Source organism: Vicugna pacos, chromosome 3 (assembly GCF_048564905.1).
Source record: "Vicugna pacos chromosome 3, VicPac4, whole genome shotgun sequence".
NCBI lineage: Eukaryota > Metazoa > Chordata > Mammalia > Artiodactyla > Camelidae > Vicugna > Vicugna pacos.
This window is the reverse complement of record NC_132989.1, coordinates 46,828,913-46,846,806: the sequence shown is the minus strand read 5'-3', so window position 1 is coordinate 46,846,806 and position 17,894 is coordinate 46,828,913. Positions and strand designations below refer to the sequence as shown.

The following is a 17,894-nucleotide window of genomic DNA, read 5'->3' as shown; positions in this document are numbered from 1 at the left end:
CCACACGAGTGGAGTTTTAACACAGTTTTCACCTCACTGAGAGAAAAAACATCCTAAAATCTCACAACACCAGAACATGGGAAAATCGCTAAACAACAGAAATAAATAATAACAGTAAACAACAGCAACAATGACAACAAAAGCCTCTTTCAAGACCTTCCTTCCGAGGAAAGGAAAGACGGTGGAAGAATCTTGCTTGAATCTTTGCTCTGTCCCCCTCCTGCAGGAAAGCAAATTTTCTCAGCAGTATACATTGTGCTGCTCTTTAGAATGGGTACCAGTACACACAGGAGCATGAAGTCAAATACTATTTCCCCAATTTACAGATGAGGAAACAGCCTCAGAGATGTGAGGGAACTTCCCTAACGTCAAAGAACAAAGAACAAAGACAGAACTTGATCCCAGATCTGTCCCAAGCGCAAAGCTTTTTGTCTTTTCCATACCTTCTGGAACACTTCTTTGCACTGGCTAACTTAACAGGTACTAGAACAGAGTGTATAATTTTCGTAACGTTTTCCACTGCAGGACATTGAAGAGTTCATTCTAAGGAACTTAATCTATAGCTCTTCTGGTAATTAGCAATCTGATGCTGACAGCAAACAGGTGAAAGGGAGAAATATAAAATGAGGTTGGAACGGCAGGAAGGGGACTAATGATAAAGGACCTTGAATGCCAAGTGAAAAGCTGGAATGAATGAATGTACTACTAGTTAATTAACAAATCCACAGGTACTGAGGATATGCCCTGTTTTTCTCTAAGGCCTAGACAACAGGGAGATATCGGAGGTTTTAGAGCTGTATCTAAGTGGCGATCTAATACGTCAAACCAAAAAACAAACTACAAGGGAAAAAAAAATATATCAAGACACTCCTTTCTTATGATATAATTAGAAGAAAACCAACAACCCAGAAATATTATGGATAAATCCATGCAAGACATTTACCATTCTCAAAAAATAAACTCTGAAAAGAAATTAGGGTTATTTTTAAGCCAAATCTTTTCTATGTTATTTTTGATTTTTTATTATAGCTTTGGTAGAGTTTTAACAAAGGATGAATTTGGCAGCTAATAAAATACAACTCTTCCACCCAAGGCAGATGGTTAGTATGACATCCTAGGTATTGGAGTCATTTATTAGCATATGTCAGAGTTAACAATAAAAACTTAATGGATTATTAGTTTCCTTCAAGGTAGAAAGTATATTCTCCAATTTAAACAAACAAATTAAACAATAAGAACACAGAAAAGGAAACCATGTTAGTTTCCATAAGCCAAATATCTGGTTAAAACTGTATATTTAGATTAAATATGCAAATTATTAGGAAAAATATATAAAGCAGAACAAAAAAAGAAAGACTAAGTTATTATCCTTCATTACTCCAACAGGATGATTTCATACTTTTCATGTTTTTATAAAACAACTTGTATTTCTCCACTTTAAAGGGATATTTAAAATCAAGATAATTTAAAATCTTATAAACAAATGTATATCCTTTACTTCCTATATATTTATACTTCCTATTGTAATTTTCCAATGCTTTAAAGAATTTAAAGCATTAGCAAGATTGGCATTTCGAATGTCAGCAGGAATGCATTTTACATGACCTTAAATTAAGTAAATCAACTCAATGTAATAATTTCTTTAGTTATATTTATTAAATCAAATATTTAATTATCCCGATATTCATTTTCATTGTACAGCAACTTTAGCCGCACTTCTTAATCCTATGTGAATGTGTATATGCGCATATGTGTATATGATTAAGTGTGGTAATACACTGATATACATACGTTCTTTTTACTCTGGTTCTTATTCTCATGATTTCTTGATTTGGGGGGTATGATCAGAGTTAGTACAAGAAAAGATTAAACAGTCTCTATGACTCTATGAGATAGTAGCTTTTGATTTCTTCTAAAAAAGCTTTCAAAGATTCTGTACCTCTGAATTCTTGAAAATGATTAGGATAATGGCTCATTACATACCATAATCCGTGATTTTACAGGACACCAAATACAACTCTTTCAGGTTTTGTCCTTCCTTGGCGATGACCTCCACACACCTGAAATACACACAAAAAGTGGTGAGTTATACTAATGGGTTTCAAGTTAAATTAGCAAGAGTTTGGCCATGATTGTAAGAGGAAGAGGTCAGCGTTAGACGAATACCATAGCTCTCTTCTTTCAACAAACCTCTTTCAAGGTGCTTCAGGGAAAGGTATTATATTCCCTGCTTTAAACTCAAGTGCTCTAATACCCACACAACTTTAATTAAATACATTTAGGACTAGCGCAGCTTTTAAAACCAAAGCAATGAAAAAGAGAGATTCCTATAAGAGTAATGTTATATTTGGTAATAAAAAACTAGTAAACATGGGCTACATAATGAACATATATCATTTACATACTAAAATAACTATAATGAAACTGTAGAACATAGATGAATGGTCATTATAAGTGGATGCTAATGTTGCTCACGGTTCAATTATTAATGATGGAGCTTGATAACACTACAATACATATTTTTGTGAAGTTTTATTCAACATAAAAATAGGTTTTACAAATGTATAACATACTGATTAAAGAGGAAAGAAAAATCTGTACATGTAAGAACTTTAAAATCTCTTACTTTAAAACGTGTCATTCTTAATGTTTTAAATGAAGTGTTGCATACACAGGGACCATTTTGACAAAAGAGATATAGATACTAAGATTTAAAGTCCTCCCTAGTTTCATTTAAGTTAAAAGGTTTTTGACTGGCACACTCTGCTCTAACAGCCATAGTGGAACAGGTAGTACAGAATTGAATGAACTTTAAAAAGAATGATTAACAATGCTATCCATTTGGTGTCTCAGTCCCCTATAATATCAGAAAAACCTATGGAGTCATACTGACACATAGGCATATGCATCCTTCAATGTAGTCTCTGTTTTAATCTTTATAAATAATAGCTAAGTAAAAGGGTAAAAACAAAAAGAGTCGTTAACCTTTTCTAGGAAGTAAGGATCAAGTAATTTGATACCTATGTGTATAATCCATCAAAAAATTAGTGAGTATCCATCTCTGTCTTTCAGATATTTTATTTGCTGTCTGGCTTATTTGTAGGTATCTTCATAAAATGTCAGGGAATTTTATACAATTTTACTTCACATAATTCATTACTGAAGGTTAAATTAGTTTAGAGAAGACATATTTTTCTTTTAAAAATATTTTATAGAATATTGTTCTAATGGAATGATAAACATTTCTAAGTTCCTCAGAATAACTGAATAAACATTCTTTTGGGGGTATTTTTTTTAAAAAGATTTATGATAAAAATGGATAAGCACTTTCATGACTGCAACAGAAAACTTAAAACAGTAACAATGTAATTATGATTGATACAGTTCATTATAAAGGGAAATTTTTAAACTTAATTCCATATCATTTGGCTTCAATGTTAAATTTGAATAAACTCATAAAAAAGGAAAACTAAAAGCAGAAATGAAACATTACAGGCAACAATCATGTTTTATAAACTTTAAAAATTAATTTTCACATGCTAAGAATAAAAATAAAGTCCCCAGATGATTACAGTATCATAGTTTTTTTTTAAGTCTACTTTTTGACATATCAAAGAGTCATAGCTGACTGTTCTCCATCACCTACCAAAAAAGCTAGCAGCAACTGCCATTTTGTATTACCACCACAAAATGAAGTAAATTAGTGCAAAAATAATGTTCATATCACTTATTTTGGTCTCATGGTCTTTTCAAAGTATCTGCTCCTATATATGATTATGGAAAAACTCTAAACAAATACAGTATCCTATTTGTGTCCCTGCCACTCGATTCTGTATTAGATATGCCGCAAGTACATGTGAACATTAAAGACACACAGAGCAGACTACAGACAGCAAAAAACACAAATTGATTTCACTGTACAAGCCAGATCAAATGCTATTTCATAGGCAACAAAAACTGGTATTCACATAAAATAAGATAATCAATCACTGGATGGAAACTGTCCTAAAACTGATGAAAGGCCATGAGCGTCCTCCCTACATGACAGAGAACAGTTATTATGAATAGATATCACAAATGTATTTAGCTTATTCAAGAGGCAAAAGCCAAGAGATAACACATGATTCAGAAATAAACAGTCTATATCTTTTAGACATAAAAAGAGAAATATAAGAGAAAAGCACTTTCCTTTGACAAAAGACCACCTTGGATTTTTGCTCTGTTTTTGAAAGCTCAGTAACATGAAGTTTTCTGAATACTTCTAACTACCCTGTAATCACAGCCAATGTGCTATAAGTTATGCACAACATAAAACTATTCCTCAAATTAGAATTCATTGAAGAAAAAAACCCATTCTTTGGAATAATTTTAGCAAAATTTAACTTTTTAAAATTTAAATATCATCTCATTCACAGATGTGATATTTGAGGAGGGAAGCCCCAAGTTCTGTGAACCTGGACTGAAATTCAGTATCATATTAATACACCAAATTGAGTGGTTCAAATACTGAGGTAAAACAGCTATCACTTTCAGAGTTGAAAATGAAAGTGGTTTGTATTATCCTGTTACTGCAAATTGGTGCAAATGGAACCCCACCTCAGGTCCCTCACTAGTGTCTGAAACCCTATGATTAGTGTAGGTCTAGTTTCCCAGGCGGCTTGCACTGATAGCAGGCCGTCATGAGAGACCATGGCTGGTGACTGTCCTTTCCTCGTGAAACGTTAGAGTCCATTCTAGAGTATATTTACAGGAAGTACTCTAACACAACACAATGCTGTGGACCACAGTGACTCTAAATAATTCTCTCTGTTTTAAGAGTCTTGGCTGTAGTCATGACCTAGTGTATTATCATCAGAGCATTTCCCAGTTTGCTGTATACACTGTATGCAGTCAACAAACAAGATGATAAAACTTACTAATTATTTAAACTTTTTGACTACAGGTATAAATTTTTACGGAGTATTTAAAGAGGGTACCAAAAAAAGAGAGAAATGTCTGCAAAGTCATAGTCAATAAGTGAAAAGGAAAATAAAAGAACAAAAGACCACATTTAAAACCTTTTCTTCTATAGCCCCTCTCCTACTCACATATACAGAATAGGAGAATATTCATTAATCTCAATGATAAATTATAGCTTTGTCCCCAGAGGCAGGCCATGAGTCTGTAAACTCAGAATCCAGGATTCACATTTTTTCCATTCATTCCCCTACCCCATTCCCACCATCCCTAAGGATAAAGCTCAGAAAACCATATGACCAACATTCTCTATGGGTCAGTACACTCAAAGATTTCCTATTTCATGCATGACAACCTAAGGATTACAAAACTGAGGAAAAGAACAATATTCTTAGGGAAAGTAATAATCTATAAGATTATCAAGAACACATTCATAATATAGGAATATGGCATAATGGGAAAACACAGAGGAATATCAAGTATTGTTAAACCAGCCTGTGAACATCAAACACAAGCCTTCTAAACCATTTTCCCGAGTTCTGACAAACAAGGGGAGACATGTCTTAACAAGAGGGTGAGAAGAATAAGAAGACATACATTCTAGTTTCACCTCCCTGAAACCACAGAACCACCACCTATCTTCTTCAGAGCCACACATCATAATTCTTTATAAAAAATGAGGGCCTAGATGAAAAATTTCTCCAATCAAATGTCCTAGGTTCAATTAAATAGATTTTAGTTCATTCTGAATTGCCTCCCCTCAGATTATTTTATTGCTTTTATGTTTCGGCAGGGTTCTAAAGAGAATGAAAAAAAAATTGCAACCATTGTAAATTCTTGAGTAACAGCTGTTGAGTACATATATATAAACTCCTTTAGAATACTGAAAAGAGCCAGAAAACCTGCTCCAAAATATCCAAAGCATCCAGAATTATTTTTTGTAATAATGTGATTTTATGCTCACTTGCTTTTGATAATGTTCTAAAATGCACCTGAAACATTTGACGAAATATGAAAAGCAACAAAAAAGGTTACTTTTGTGAGTAATACAGGATTTTTTTTTAAAGAAGAGAGGCATTGCTTAGTTTCAATGGAGGGAAAATCTGTCTCCTTAGCAATAGATTCCTAATCACCTGATTTATGTGAAGGGTAAAGGTTAATGAATTAAGCTGTGTAAGCTTCAAAACTATCAAAGGAATTCAAAAGAGCCTTGAATTATGGAAAACAATGGGCCATTCTACATACATACCAAATTTTTATGTTTTTTTGTCTCCTACTCAAAAGCTGGAACATGGCATTAGTGACAATTGAAAAGAACTAATGAGGAAATATGACTACATTGCTTGCAAGAGGAGTGTCCTAGGAGACCTTGTTACAATTTGTGATGTGCTTCAAACCCAAAAGAAGCTAATTGGAGCTGCCAGACACTGGTTTGCAAATCTCACTTTAAAGGACAGGCTCAATCACCTTAGAGGTGTGAAAAGAAATGTCCCCATTAGAGATGCATTAGTATGTGGCTTGGTGAATTTCTAAATAAACTTTAGGATGTTCTTTCCTAAGTCAGTTTTATATTTGAGTAATAGATACATCTTCAAGCAGAAGAAAAAAATGTAACAAGACAAAAACAACCCTATAGATTTAAAACAAAAAGTATGAATAGTGCTGTAAAGTAACTGGCAAATAAGTGCAACTTGGAGGTAGGTATGTTTAAGGTTGAATAAAGACGTAGAGCAAACCTTAAGACTCCTGAAATGCAAACACATCACAAAGGTGGTCTATTTGGGGGTTTCAGAAATAGAACTTCATTTTCATCGGTTCTTGAAACCAGACAAGCCAACAAGCCACCCTGTGTTACACAGATTTTAAGTGGTTAAAAGCACAAGAGGCCACAACACACACACAAATGAAAAACACACGCAAATAAAAAGGGTCTACAAGATGTAAAGAGAGCAAGAGAGCAAACTTGGCCCAATTCTGTGCTACGAAAGCTCACCCCGACTAACTCATATACAGGTCATTTAAATGATAGCAGAGGTCACCAAAATACAATTTGGCATCTTACAGAAAGAATAATGATACTTGATTGATTTTTTTCTAAAGCCTCAAATTGAGTTTTACTGAAGAATAATCCGATCTCAGTGCAGCAAATGAATGGGCATGATTTACAGGTATATCCTGCTTTCAGAAAGTGCACTATACAAAAGATTTCCATGTACAAAAAAAGGATAAATTTACAGATAAGCTTTTATAAGATGAGTCAATTCAAGAATTTACTAATAGTACCTTTCTCCTTACATACCCCTTAGATAAATGAAATAATGTTTCCTTTTTGAACATTCCATTCATAGGTACCTTTTCTAGTAACATGACACCTTAACATCACATAGCATGCAATGTTTTTTTTTAATCTTTAACTTAAACAAATGTACGTCATGACAAATGAGACTATTTTGCAAAAGTGACATGTGGCATCAAAGTGAGATGTTGAGCGCCCCTTGTATTTTATGGTACAATTTCTTGTCAATGTTCTTCTACTCTATCCTTTTAACAGCACAGTAGCAAATACACACTTAAGTCAATTTTTCATGTAAACTGAAGATAATGTCATAGAAGAGATGTTCCCTGCAAGATAGTTTTTTTTTTTTTTGAGGGTTGATTTGCAGTTAAAATGCTAAAGCGTTTGCTCGAAGCATGTTCTTAATATACCACAGAGGCAAAGACTAGGAGTGACACGCAAAATGTCACCAGCTCCACCAGTTACAACAATTATCTCGGGACAGTCATTAAGTTCTCACTTACCAAACGTTATTCTCTGGAAAGCCAATATCTGATTAGTGAATCTAAGATCAATTTAGGCATTTGCTACTTAAACAGCGGAGAACTGATGCCCACTTTGTCACACAGAGATACCGAAAGGTTACAAAATGGGAAGAGCAGTTTGTTTGTGTTTAATGAGATGTACCACAATAAGCAGCCTATAAATTATTGAAACTTCAGTTCTATGAGTTTGCATCTTTGCCAGCAGAGGTGCTACGCCTTTGAGGGAGGCGGAGCAGATGTTGTCATTTGCTGATTCTTCCTGGACCACCCTTTCCCTGAAGTCTCCAGCATTAGACAGGTTTCCCAACTGGAGAGGAGGCAGGAGTCAGCACTGAGAAAGGAGTAACATAATGGCAAAATAATTGTTCTAACATATTTAAGAGTCACCATCACAAACCAGCTCTTACGGAAAGATTTAGTTTCTTCATTTATATAGCAAAACATGTTTTAATTTAATTTGAATGTTTCTTAGAGAACTTCACAAATGTTTTTCAGATACAATAAAGCCTACAATATTTCTTTAAATGCACATTTTCTTTAAGTCACTAAGAAACAAAATGGTTAAACCTTTTTCCAAAGCAAGGAGGTGGGGGAGAGGAAACCAAACTAACAAATTTGGATAAACTTGGCTCTGGCTTTAATATTTCAGATCCATTTATCCAAAAGTCTTGTTTTTAATTTTAGCCATTGTTCCATCCTTTTACCGCAGATACACCAAAGCATTATATAACAACTTGAGCTAACTATTTCTAAGCATTGCCTCAGAATGTGCAAGAGGCAGAAAAAGGATTCTAAGCTTTTACTTGTTTAGTTATTTATTTCAACAATGTTTTATTAAGTGCAAACTATGTGTTAAAAATGTTAAAAAACCTAATCAGAAAGTCATGTTATTATAAAATGATGGACATAATACTTCTAACCTCGATAGGTCAACTACTATTTATTTTTGCTGCTATGGCTGATATGAGTGCTCATACCCAGAAGCAGAAAAACCATACCACTATCTCTATATCTACCGAAAATCAACTGAAAAGATTTATATTTCCGGACTGAAGGAAATGCTGGAAAGAAAGAGAAGAGAAAAATTTAAGGTTAAGACTTCCTCATTCAGCAGTTTAGTCATTTCTCAGTGGGAAAAAAATGTAGCTACTTTGAAATAGGAAAAGTTAACAAATCTCCTCCTTCTGTTAAGGTTTTTGGGGCTCCATCAATTTATAGCCAATATCTCTAGGGGAATCCAGGCACTGCACAATGTTGATACAGCTAAGACTCGTGCTATCTTTATGGTATTCTGGCATATTTTAAGATAGAGGGCGGAAGAGAAGATTTTATTATCCTACATGTAACAAAAATTTACTGTGTAGAAGCAAAAGCCCAGACCCTTAAAAAAAAAAACAGGAATATAAAAACATATAAAACTCTGGTCCAGTGCAGTGAACTGGGATTCATCAGAGGCTATTCCTTTTCTGAAAAAAAATCAGGCGAAATTCTCACAAGTTCCAACCCCTACACCCTTCTGCAATAATATATAAGAACCTTAATGGTAAAGCTGGAAATATTTCACAGACATTTGTTAGGCTTCCAAATAGCTCAAATGAAATTTAGATGGAATATTAAACATATAATTAATAATAATCTCCCTGCTCATTCCCCACCCCCCGACCCTTACTGCTTTAAGCATTGGTGAGAAAGTCTCAAATCAACAGACATCGTATCTTTTAAGCTCACCTTTAATTTAAAATGGATAAGTGGAAATTATTTTAGTGGACTATAAAAGCATACAGAAGATGAGATTTCAGGCATCATTCAGGAAAGAGTTAAGTACTTCCTTACCAGAAGACACCACAAGTTGGCTTTGTAGTGACTAATTGCCTCTTTAACCTCTGTACTCTGGGAGCTGGCCTATGCATCAATCCCAGTTTTGTGATAGAGCCAAGGACTGATGTTCAACAGAGACCTCCCGTGACCCGTGTAGCCAAGGAGTTAACTCAGACAAGATGCTGACAAAAGGTTTCCTTCTCATTTGGGAAGGCACAGAATCTCTTTTTGGATAAGCCAAATTCTCAGAAGACTATAAAACACAGCAGGTAAAGACGACTGATAAAAGTCAAAAGAATGGTTTCACTTTTAGGGAACAATGATTCTGAATGTCCCATTGAACCGCTCAAAATTTTGTTTGAGAAAATGATTTTAGCAATAAGGGAAAAATACATATATTTATTTATTTTAAAGTGCAATGAAGAGGGTACCTAATTTGATAGCTTTGAAAGCTTATAATTAGATAGTGGTAATAAGACACAAAGAAAGCAGGTCAACATTCTCCATTCCAAATTCTTCCCACACTTCTAGTATTCATACTCAGAAAACCTGCACTTTGTTATTAATTTTTAAGCTTAGCAGATTTCTGGCCCAATCAAAAGCCCATAAAATAATTTTTACAGGTGATTTTAACTAGCAATTATATTAAAAAAAAACAAATCCAGCAATTGGGAAAAAAGAATAATAAAGGATTCTTACTAGTTTCTAAAAAAGAAGGTATAAGGAAGGAGTTCTAGATAAGGGAATGGGAAAAGTGTAGGCAGGGGGAATAAAGTAATCCACATATTCCAAAAAGGAGAAAGATCACATGGGCTTGAATGAAGACAAGGACACTACATAAATGTGACTTTATTGATGCTTAGCTAGGTTGAACTCTGAACTGTTTGAGGCTTAAAGATCATCGTTGCTGAACATAATACCTCCTTCCAAAGCTCTCAGACTGCCACTGCTGTATTCCTGTTTTCTTACAAATCATTACATATTAATGTTCATGTCAGAGGTGAAATCATCTTTGCTCTAACATTTATAGGAAAGAGAGGCAGCAGGTCATGTTTAGTTGTTTTGGTACATTATGTTTTACACAGAGAAAGAACTTTTTACTTAAAAAAAAGAAGTAACATTGACACTTCTCTAAAAGAAAGGAAAAAACATTTCATATATTTCTACAAATGGCAATAAGAGGCATTAACTGAGAATTCTCTTATGAAAAGTATGCATTTTTTAAAATCCCAAAGGAAAAATGGTAGCTGATTTCAGTTAATTTTTATTTATCTCAACAATAGAGAAACCAAAGTCCTCCACACTTTCTTTTCAAATAATATTCAAGGAAATGCAATACAATGTGATTTTCAAATTCCAGGGAAAGGCTATTGAACTTTACTTAGTTTTACCAGGTCAGTTCAATGATTCCAGACATTTTAAAGTCCATTTATCTGTAAAACACACATCTAGGGGATTCTTTCTTAATGCTTTAATTTATCCATCAATGAAAAGAACTGATTATCAACAATTTAATTTATATTCAAAGTAGTATGTAGTATATATATGCACATGTATGTAAATACATTTATAAATATAATCCCATTTATAAATATAATTCTTAACAAATACTTTTTCCCAATCAACAAATATCTAATTGTCATAAAGCAATAAATTATCTCAATAAACAAATAACTGTTGTAAATGTACTCAATAAAGGAATTTGAGCAGCTTAGTCCCTGAAATGCCATAATCACTAAAATCCAGTTTGCTTTGTCTGGACTAGTCCTCGGTCTATTCCCTACAAAGAGAAAACACATCTCTTTGTTCTTGGGGAGAGTGGTGGAAAGCTAATGAAACCAGTGCTAAGACTGATAGAAACCATAGGGGGGAAGCATTACCTATTTTCTCCTTGCAGAAAGTTGCAAAAGCAAGACAGTAAGTAAGCCTGGAGAAGGAAGACAGCACATTTCACTATCTGTTTCAGACAGCGGGTACGTTGCGGGCAACATCATGTCTGACAGGCAGCAGGAACAAGCCACATTCCCAGCACCAGTACTCAGCTTTATGTTATTTGAAAAGGTAACTTAAAATGAACAGCGCATCTCTGGCAGATTCTTAAATGCTCTGTGGTTGATTATTATAGTTACTGTTCTGTCTGCATAATCAACAAACCGTGTAGCAAAATGGAGGAACAGTATTAATATTTCTGCTCTACACTGAAAACACTTCTCTCAAGTACCTAAGTGAATAAAGAAATACATTCTGGTATTCTGAGGAGGAAGCAGGATTGAGAGTTGAGGAGAGACAGTTTATTGTTTTCAAAAGCTGTTAGGGGAATAAAGAGGCGAGAGCAATGCTATGTGTTTGAAAGGGATGTCAGGTAAATGTGCGTGGAGTCAATTGATCAGTTTTGTGTTTCTTTGGGTCTTGAAGGTATCAACACTTCTGCCCTGATATGACAGAATTTTATTAAAAAAAAAGTTAGAGAACAAATTCCTTTATGTGATCTGTTATTGAAAGGTAAGTACATGCTTACTTCGTTTAGTCCATTGGGCAAAATTTGGGGCTTTGGGAAAATTAATGGTAATTTAATGCCATATTACACTTCAAAAAAGGTGAAAAAATATAAAGGGTAATAGTACAAGTAAGTCAGTGCATGTGATATATACTCAGAAATGCATTAGTTGAAATAGTGACTTGATTTAAGGTTGTGCAAAGAATATTGTAAGGAGGAAAAAGGAGAAAAACAATATATACAATACATAATATCTACAAAACACAAATGTTACTATTCATAACATATATAACAATACATTCATATATTTAATTACTAAGGAGCCTAAATTTATTTTGTCTGTTTACTTATGTCCAGTCTTATTCCCCTAGAACTACATACAAAATTATGAAAGAAGTATTTGAGAGAGGCAAAGGGGTTGGAAAATATGGATAGAGAAATAATAAAATCAGGGGTATACTCACCCTGAAGAGATTCATATGATTCACCCTGAAAAGCTTCTACAAGTGGAATAAGATTTTGGAATAAGCTTTCAAGGAACCAAAGTAAAGAGGGAAGCATGATGATTTATAAGCTCATAATATCAATGAGTTAAAAAATCAGATGTTCAAAAGAAGCTACAAAAAGACTAGATAGGCTCACTGTATTTTTGGGGAAAGGCTGAACTTTCAAGAAAGTATTAAAATATTCTGTATCATTGAGAAAAATGTCTCCCATTTCTTAATACCACTGTGGACTTAATTAATATGGAAATGGCCTCTCAGAAAAGTTAAAAATTTATAAGTATATGGCACATGGTTAATAACATAATGTAATAATAAAATAGATGATATTTAGCTATATCAACATTTTACTAAATTTTAATGTTTCATATACAAAATTAATCAGTTATTGGTCATGGAAATATGTTTCAGACTGTCAAAGGTGTGTATGTCTGTGTGTGTGTGTGTAAGACACAGTCCTGGGGTTGGGAATATAATTCAACTTCTCTTAAGTCTTTTCTGTAAAATGGAAACTACAGTATCTACCTCCAAGGATTTTGTAAACGTTACATTTCATAATGTTTGCAAAGGTACTTTTAGTTATTCAACAAACATTTACTAACCCTTACTGTGCCCCTAACTATCTGGATACAAAGATGGATAAGACAAGTCTCTTCCCAAAGGGAATTCACAATCTTGCCAATTTTAATATCCTCCACACAAATAAGACAGGGTTATTTAGAATAGAATAGAATTTCCTAAAGTACATTTCTCAGAAAACTAGCACTTTGGGGTTTTAATAGTTGACATACACAAGAAGGAAATGTATGTTCTAATAAGTACATGTTAAATCAAATCAAAATTCTTCCTCAGTGAAAAAAAGAATGTAAAATACATAGGACAGCACCTGGCACAGAATAAGCAATAAAGTGTTAATTATTATTATTTAGGCCCTAGCACAGAATGTGGCACATTAACAAATGCCTGTAGTAGGCTGAATAATGGTCCCCAAACACATCAGATCCTAATCCATGCCACCTATACATGTTACTTTATATGTACTTTATGGATTTTTACAGGTGTGATTAAATTAAAGATTCTGAGATAGGGAGATTATCCTAGATAAGTGTTCTTAAAAGAAAGAGGCAGAGGAAGATTCGACACAGACAGAGAGGAGACAGCAATACTACCCCAGAAGCAGAGACTAGAGTGGTGTGGCCACAAGCCAAGGAATGTTGGTAGCCACCAGAAGCCGGAAAGGAAAGAAATGTATTCTTCCCTCCAGAGGGAGACTGACACCTTGATTTTGGCCTAGTGAAACTGACTTTGGACAACTGACCTACAACTCTGAGAGAATAAATATTTGCTGTTTTTAAGCTACCAAGTTTGTGGTAATTTGTTACAGTAGCCACAGGAAGTGAATAGAGCCTCTAATAAATGTTATGAAACTAATCACTGGATTACACATGTGGCACCAAGGAATTTGATTTATAAAGGTAACAAGCTATTGCAATTAAGATGACATAATTAGATAAGACTAAACTTTAAGTTGTGAAAAGGGACAAAAAAAGAAAATTTTAAAGAATCCTACATGATATCTTCAGCCTGAATTAGAATAAAGCCCACAAAGTTATATCTTCTAAACTTTTTTAGAATAAACATTCATTTCTGCAGAACATTTTATTATGGAAAATTTCAAGCATACCAAAAAATTGAAGGAATGGTGAAAAGCCATTATTCACCACCTAGATTCTATAATTAATGCTTTTATATACCTGCTTTATCTCAGATGTATCCATCTATTTCTCTTTCCATCCAGGTATCTAAATATTCATTTATCTTATTTTTAAATGCATTTCAAAGTAAGTTCAGACATCAGTACATTTCACTGCTAAATGTTTTAGCATACACATCATTAATCGGAGTTCAGTGTTTATTTAATAGTTCTTTTTTTTTTAAAGAAAGATTTACCTACTTGAAATGTACAAATCTTAAATGTAGTCGGGTTTAACAAATGCACATATGTGTCTACCTGGAACCCCTACCAGATCTACACTATGCCCAGCACTCCAAGTGCCCTCATGTCCCCTTCCAGTCAATGCCCACATCCACCCACAAAGGCAAGTACCATGGTAGATGTTTTGTTATTTTGTTTCATTTTACCATAGCTTAGTTTTGTCTGTTCACAAAAACAGAATTATATAACATGTACTCTTTTGTGTAAGACTTTTTTTGAACTCAGTGAGTGTTTGAGATTCATCTATATTGTTTCATATTTCACTAGTTTTCCTTATTGTACCTTTCAATTACCAAGAGGTATTCCATTATATGAATATGGTGCAGTTTCTTTTTCCATTCTTCTCTTGAAGGGCTCATGAATTGTTTGCAGTTTGGGGAAAATCATGAACAACACTGCTAGGAACATTCTTATACAATCTTTTTGTGGACACATGCTTTCATTTCTCATGAGTAAAAACCTAGGAGTAGGATTCCTAAGTCACAGAGTATTAGTAGTAGATGTGTAGTAGATGAATGAATCTTCCAAGTTGTTATACCATTTTGCATTCTCATCAACACTTATGAGAACTGCAGCTTCTTCGAATCCTCACCAAAGCTGACGTTATCAGGCTTTTTAGCCATACAAGTGATACGTAGTGAAGATCAGTTCAACACCAAAAAAAATTCAAAGATCCCATCATGATAATCATTCTACTCTTTCCATCTTTCAAGAAAATACACAATAACAAATGATAACTGAAAACTCATCAGCATTTTAAACTTTATCTATTTCAGAATTTTTTAGTGCACATGATATAAAAGTACACATATATGATATAATTTATTCATTAAACAGACAATTCCTGCTGCAGAGTCTCTGCAATAGCTTCCTGGCCCCAATGCAACATTCCATGTACTCCTTCTTTGGGATATCCTCATGGGATAGCTAATTCTACTTCTTTGGTTATTTGTATTCCAAGCAACCTAACTATCCAGCAATAACTAGGAAACTTCAGGAAAGGTATCTCAGTCATTTCACATTGCCCTCAACAATACACATCACTTTCCACATTATCTCTCATGAATCTGATAAAAGTTAAATACCAATTCAAAATCAGCCCCAAACTATGATCTCCTCTGTAAGCATTAAGCTTCTCACTTAAAATTCCTATCCTAGTTGAATACTTGGTGGAAGACATTGCATTATGTTGTGACTTAAAAGGTAGACTGCTTATCCAATAACAAAGAGCATTTTTTAAAATGTGTTGCCAGAAACTGAATTAGGACTCTGGCATTAGTGAGCAAATAGTCAAACTGGGTACCATGGACCTTTCAACAGAGCTTTCTTCAATCTGGGGGAAAAAATAATGTAATTTCATTTCTTTGATTGTTACTAACAATTTAAGTGAATTGCCTAATTTTAAGTAACATGCAGTTTACTGATTTTCATATATTGCACAAAAAATAAAGGCCTTCACTAAAACATGCTGAAAATCATGGAAGGTGTAAATGAACATAAAGAGGCTTAGTACTGCTTAAGAGACAAGGTCAATGTTTTTCTTAGTCGTAAGTAAACGTAGAACAACAACAACAAAAACAAAAAGAAAATTTAACCTGACAGTTTATCTTTCTTCATTGTAAATTTTATTTTTGTCTCACATAAAATGATTCACCTATGATCTAGATGATTTGTTCTAAGCAACCAAACATCTGGTATTTAAAGAACTCTTTGTAAATATGGCTTCCAAATAGGATCAAGGAAAGAAACAGTCACATCTTTTAAAGCATTCAGTTACAGCTCAAGACATACAAAAGTTTATGAACAGCCATATGGTTCCAAGCACTGTATAGGTTTCTATATTTGAGAATACTGATTAGATCTAAAGGATCCTTTGATAAATAAGATAAGAATATAAAAGTATTAATAACCTTATACATATTACTATAAATCTCACAAACCAAAGTCTGGTATTCAATGAGAAAAAAAGATATTATACCTTTATTTCACAAATACGTAAAAATATGTTAAGAATTCTATAACCATTATACTATTTTTTAAAAGATTAATTTTAAAAAAATGGAAACCACTGAGAAATAACTGCAAAGTTATTAACTGTATGAAAGCTTTTAAAAGTCACTTTTATACTTTTAGAATATTATTCAATTATGGCAGTAACTTTTAAAACATTCAGTCTAATTCTTTTTAAAGTAAACTTTAAACACTGATTAGAATCAATGTCTATAAATCCCTACAAAGGGAGAATAATGCATGTTTATCACAAAAATTAATACACAGTCCAAATCTATGAGTTTGGAAATCTCTCTTAATAACTAGTACAACCAATGTCAAACACTAATTATAAAGAGACATTCAGAATTATTAGGGAAAGAAAAAAGTTTTAATGGCCAGCAGGTTATGAATTTACACAAATTGGGTACAGGCACATTTGTTCTTGAGGCTAGCTTCCAACATCCATGCCCAGTCACCCTGAGTCTGGTCTTCAGCCAAACACCTAATTCCTCTATGCTTGGAATCTTAAATTTTATTGGCTTATTCAGGTCAGATTAGAGGCCATGAAGTCCTATTAAAAAATATGGTTCCTCTTCCACCTGTAATTTCAAAATCCCCTGAACCACTTATATTAAGCATTAGTCAACAATGCAGAACCTTATTTTTAGGCACAAGGAATGGATTTCTTGCAGTTATAAAGAGAAACATGTACGTAAAAGCCGCCTAATAAAAATGATGAAGAAGATGAACTAACAAAATACAGAGGAATTTAAAAGGAGAATAACTGTTCATGAAGATAGGCAGAGTTAAAAATATAAATAACAGGATAACAAGATGTAATGAAAACAGTGGATTCTGCTGAATTCCCCTCAGTAAACATATCTCCTACAATAGATAAGCCAAACTGAATGAGAAGACATTACAATATTCATTCTCATGTAAGCAAAAGAAACAACAAAAACTAATAATTCTTTTGAAAATGCTATGGCTACTGAAAATTATAAACTGTCATTAATTCTAAGGAACTCATATTTCTTGATGCTGTAAAAGAAATATTTACCTAAGGGAAGTAAATTTATTTTCTATGAAAAGTTTCATAGCAGGAAAAGGAAAATATCACAATTTATCAATGTGAGAGTAAATATCAGAGTAAAAAAAATAAATGTGAGTTGTGTAAGGTACTATTTTCAAAAAGCAGATGTGGTAAACAACATAGCTCAAAAGTACTTTTTATTTAAAATATATACCCTTTAACATTTGTATGCTTTTAGAATTAAGACAGTATGTTTACTGCAGGAGTCTGGTATACACC

General features: G+C 33.4%; 1 protein-coding gene across 2 annotated transcripts in view; it reads right to left on the bottom strand.

The window, feature by feature from the left end:
• Positions 1-17,894, bottom strand: part of FBXL17 (F-box and leucine rich repeat protein 17) — a 433,532-nt gene that overhangs the window by 144,579 nt on the left and 271,059 nt on the right. For both annotated transcript variants that reach the window (XM_006207989.4, XM_072958311.1), the window contains exon 7: positions 1,984-2,060. In XM_006207989.4, coding sequence (XP_006208051.2) covers positions 1,984-2,060 — 77 coding nt within the window. The remainder of the gene's footprint in view (positions 1-1,983; positions 2,061-17,894) is intronic.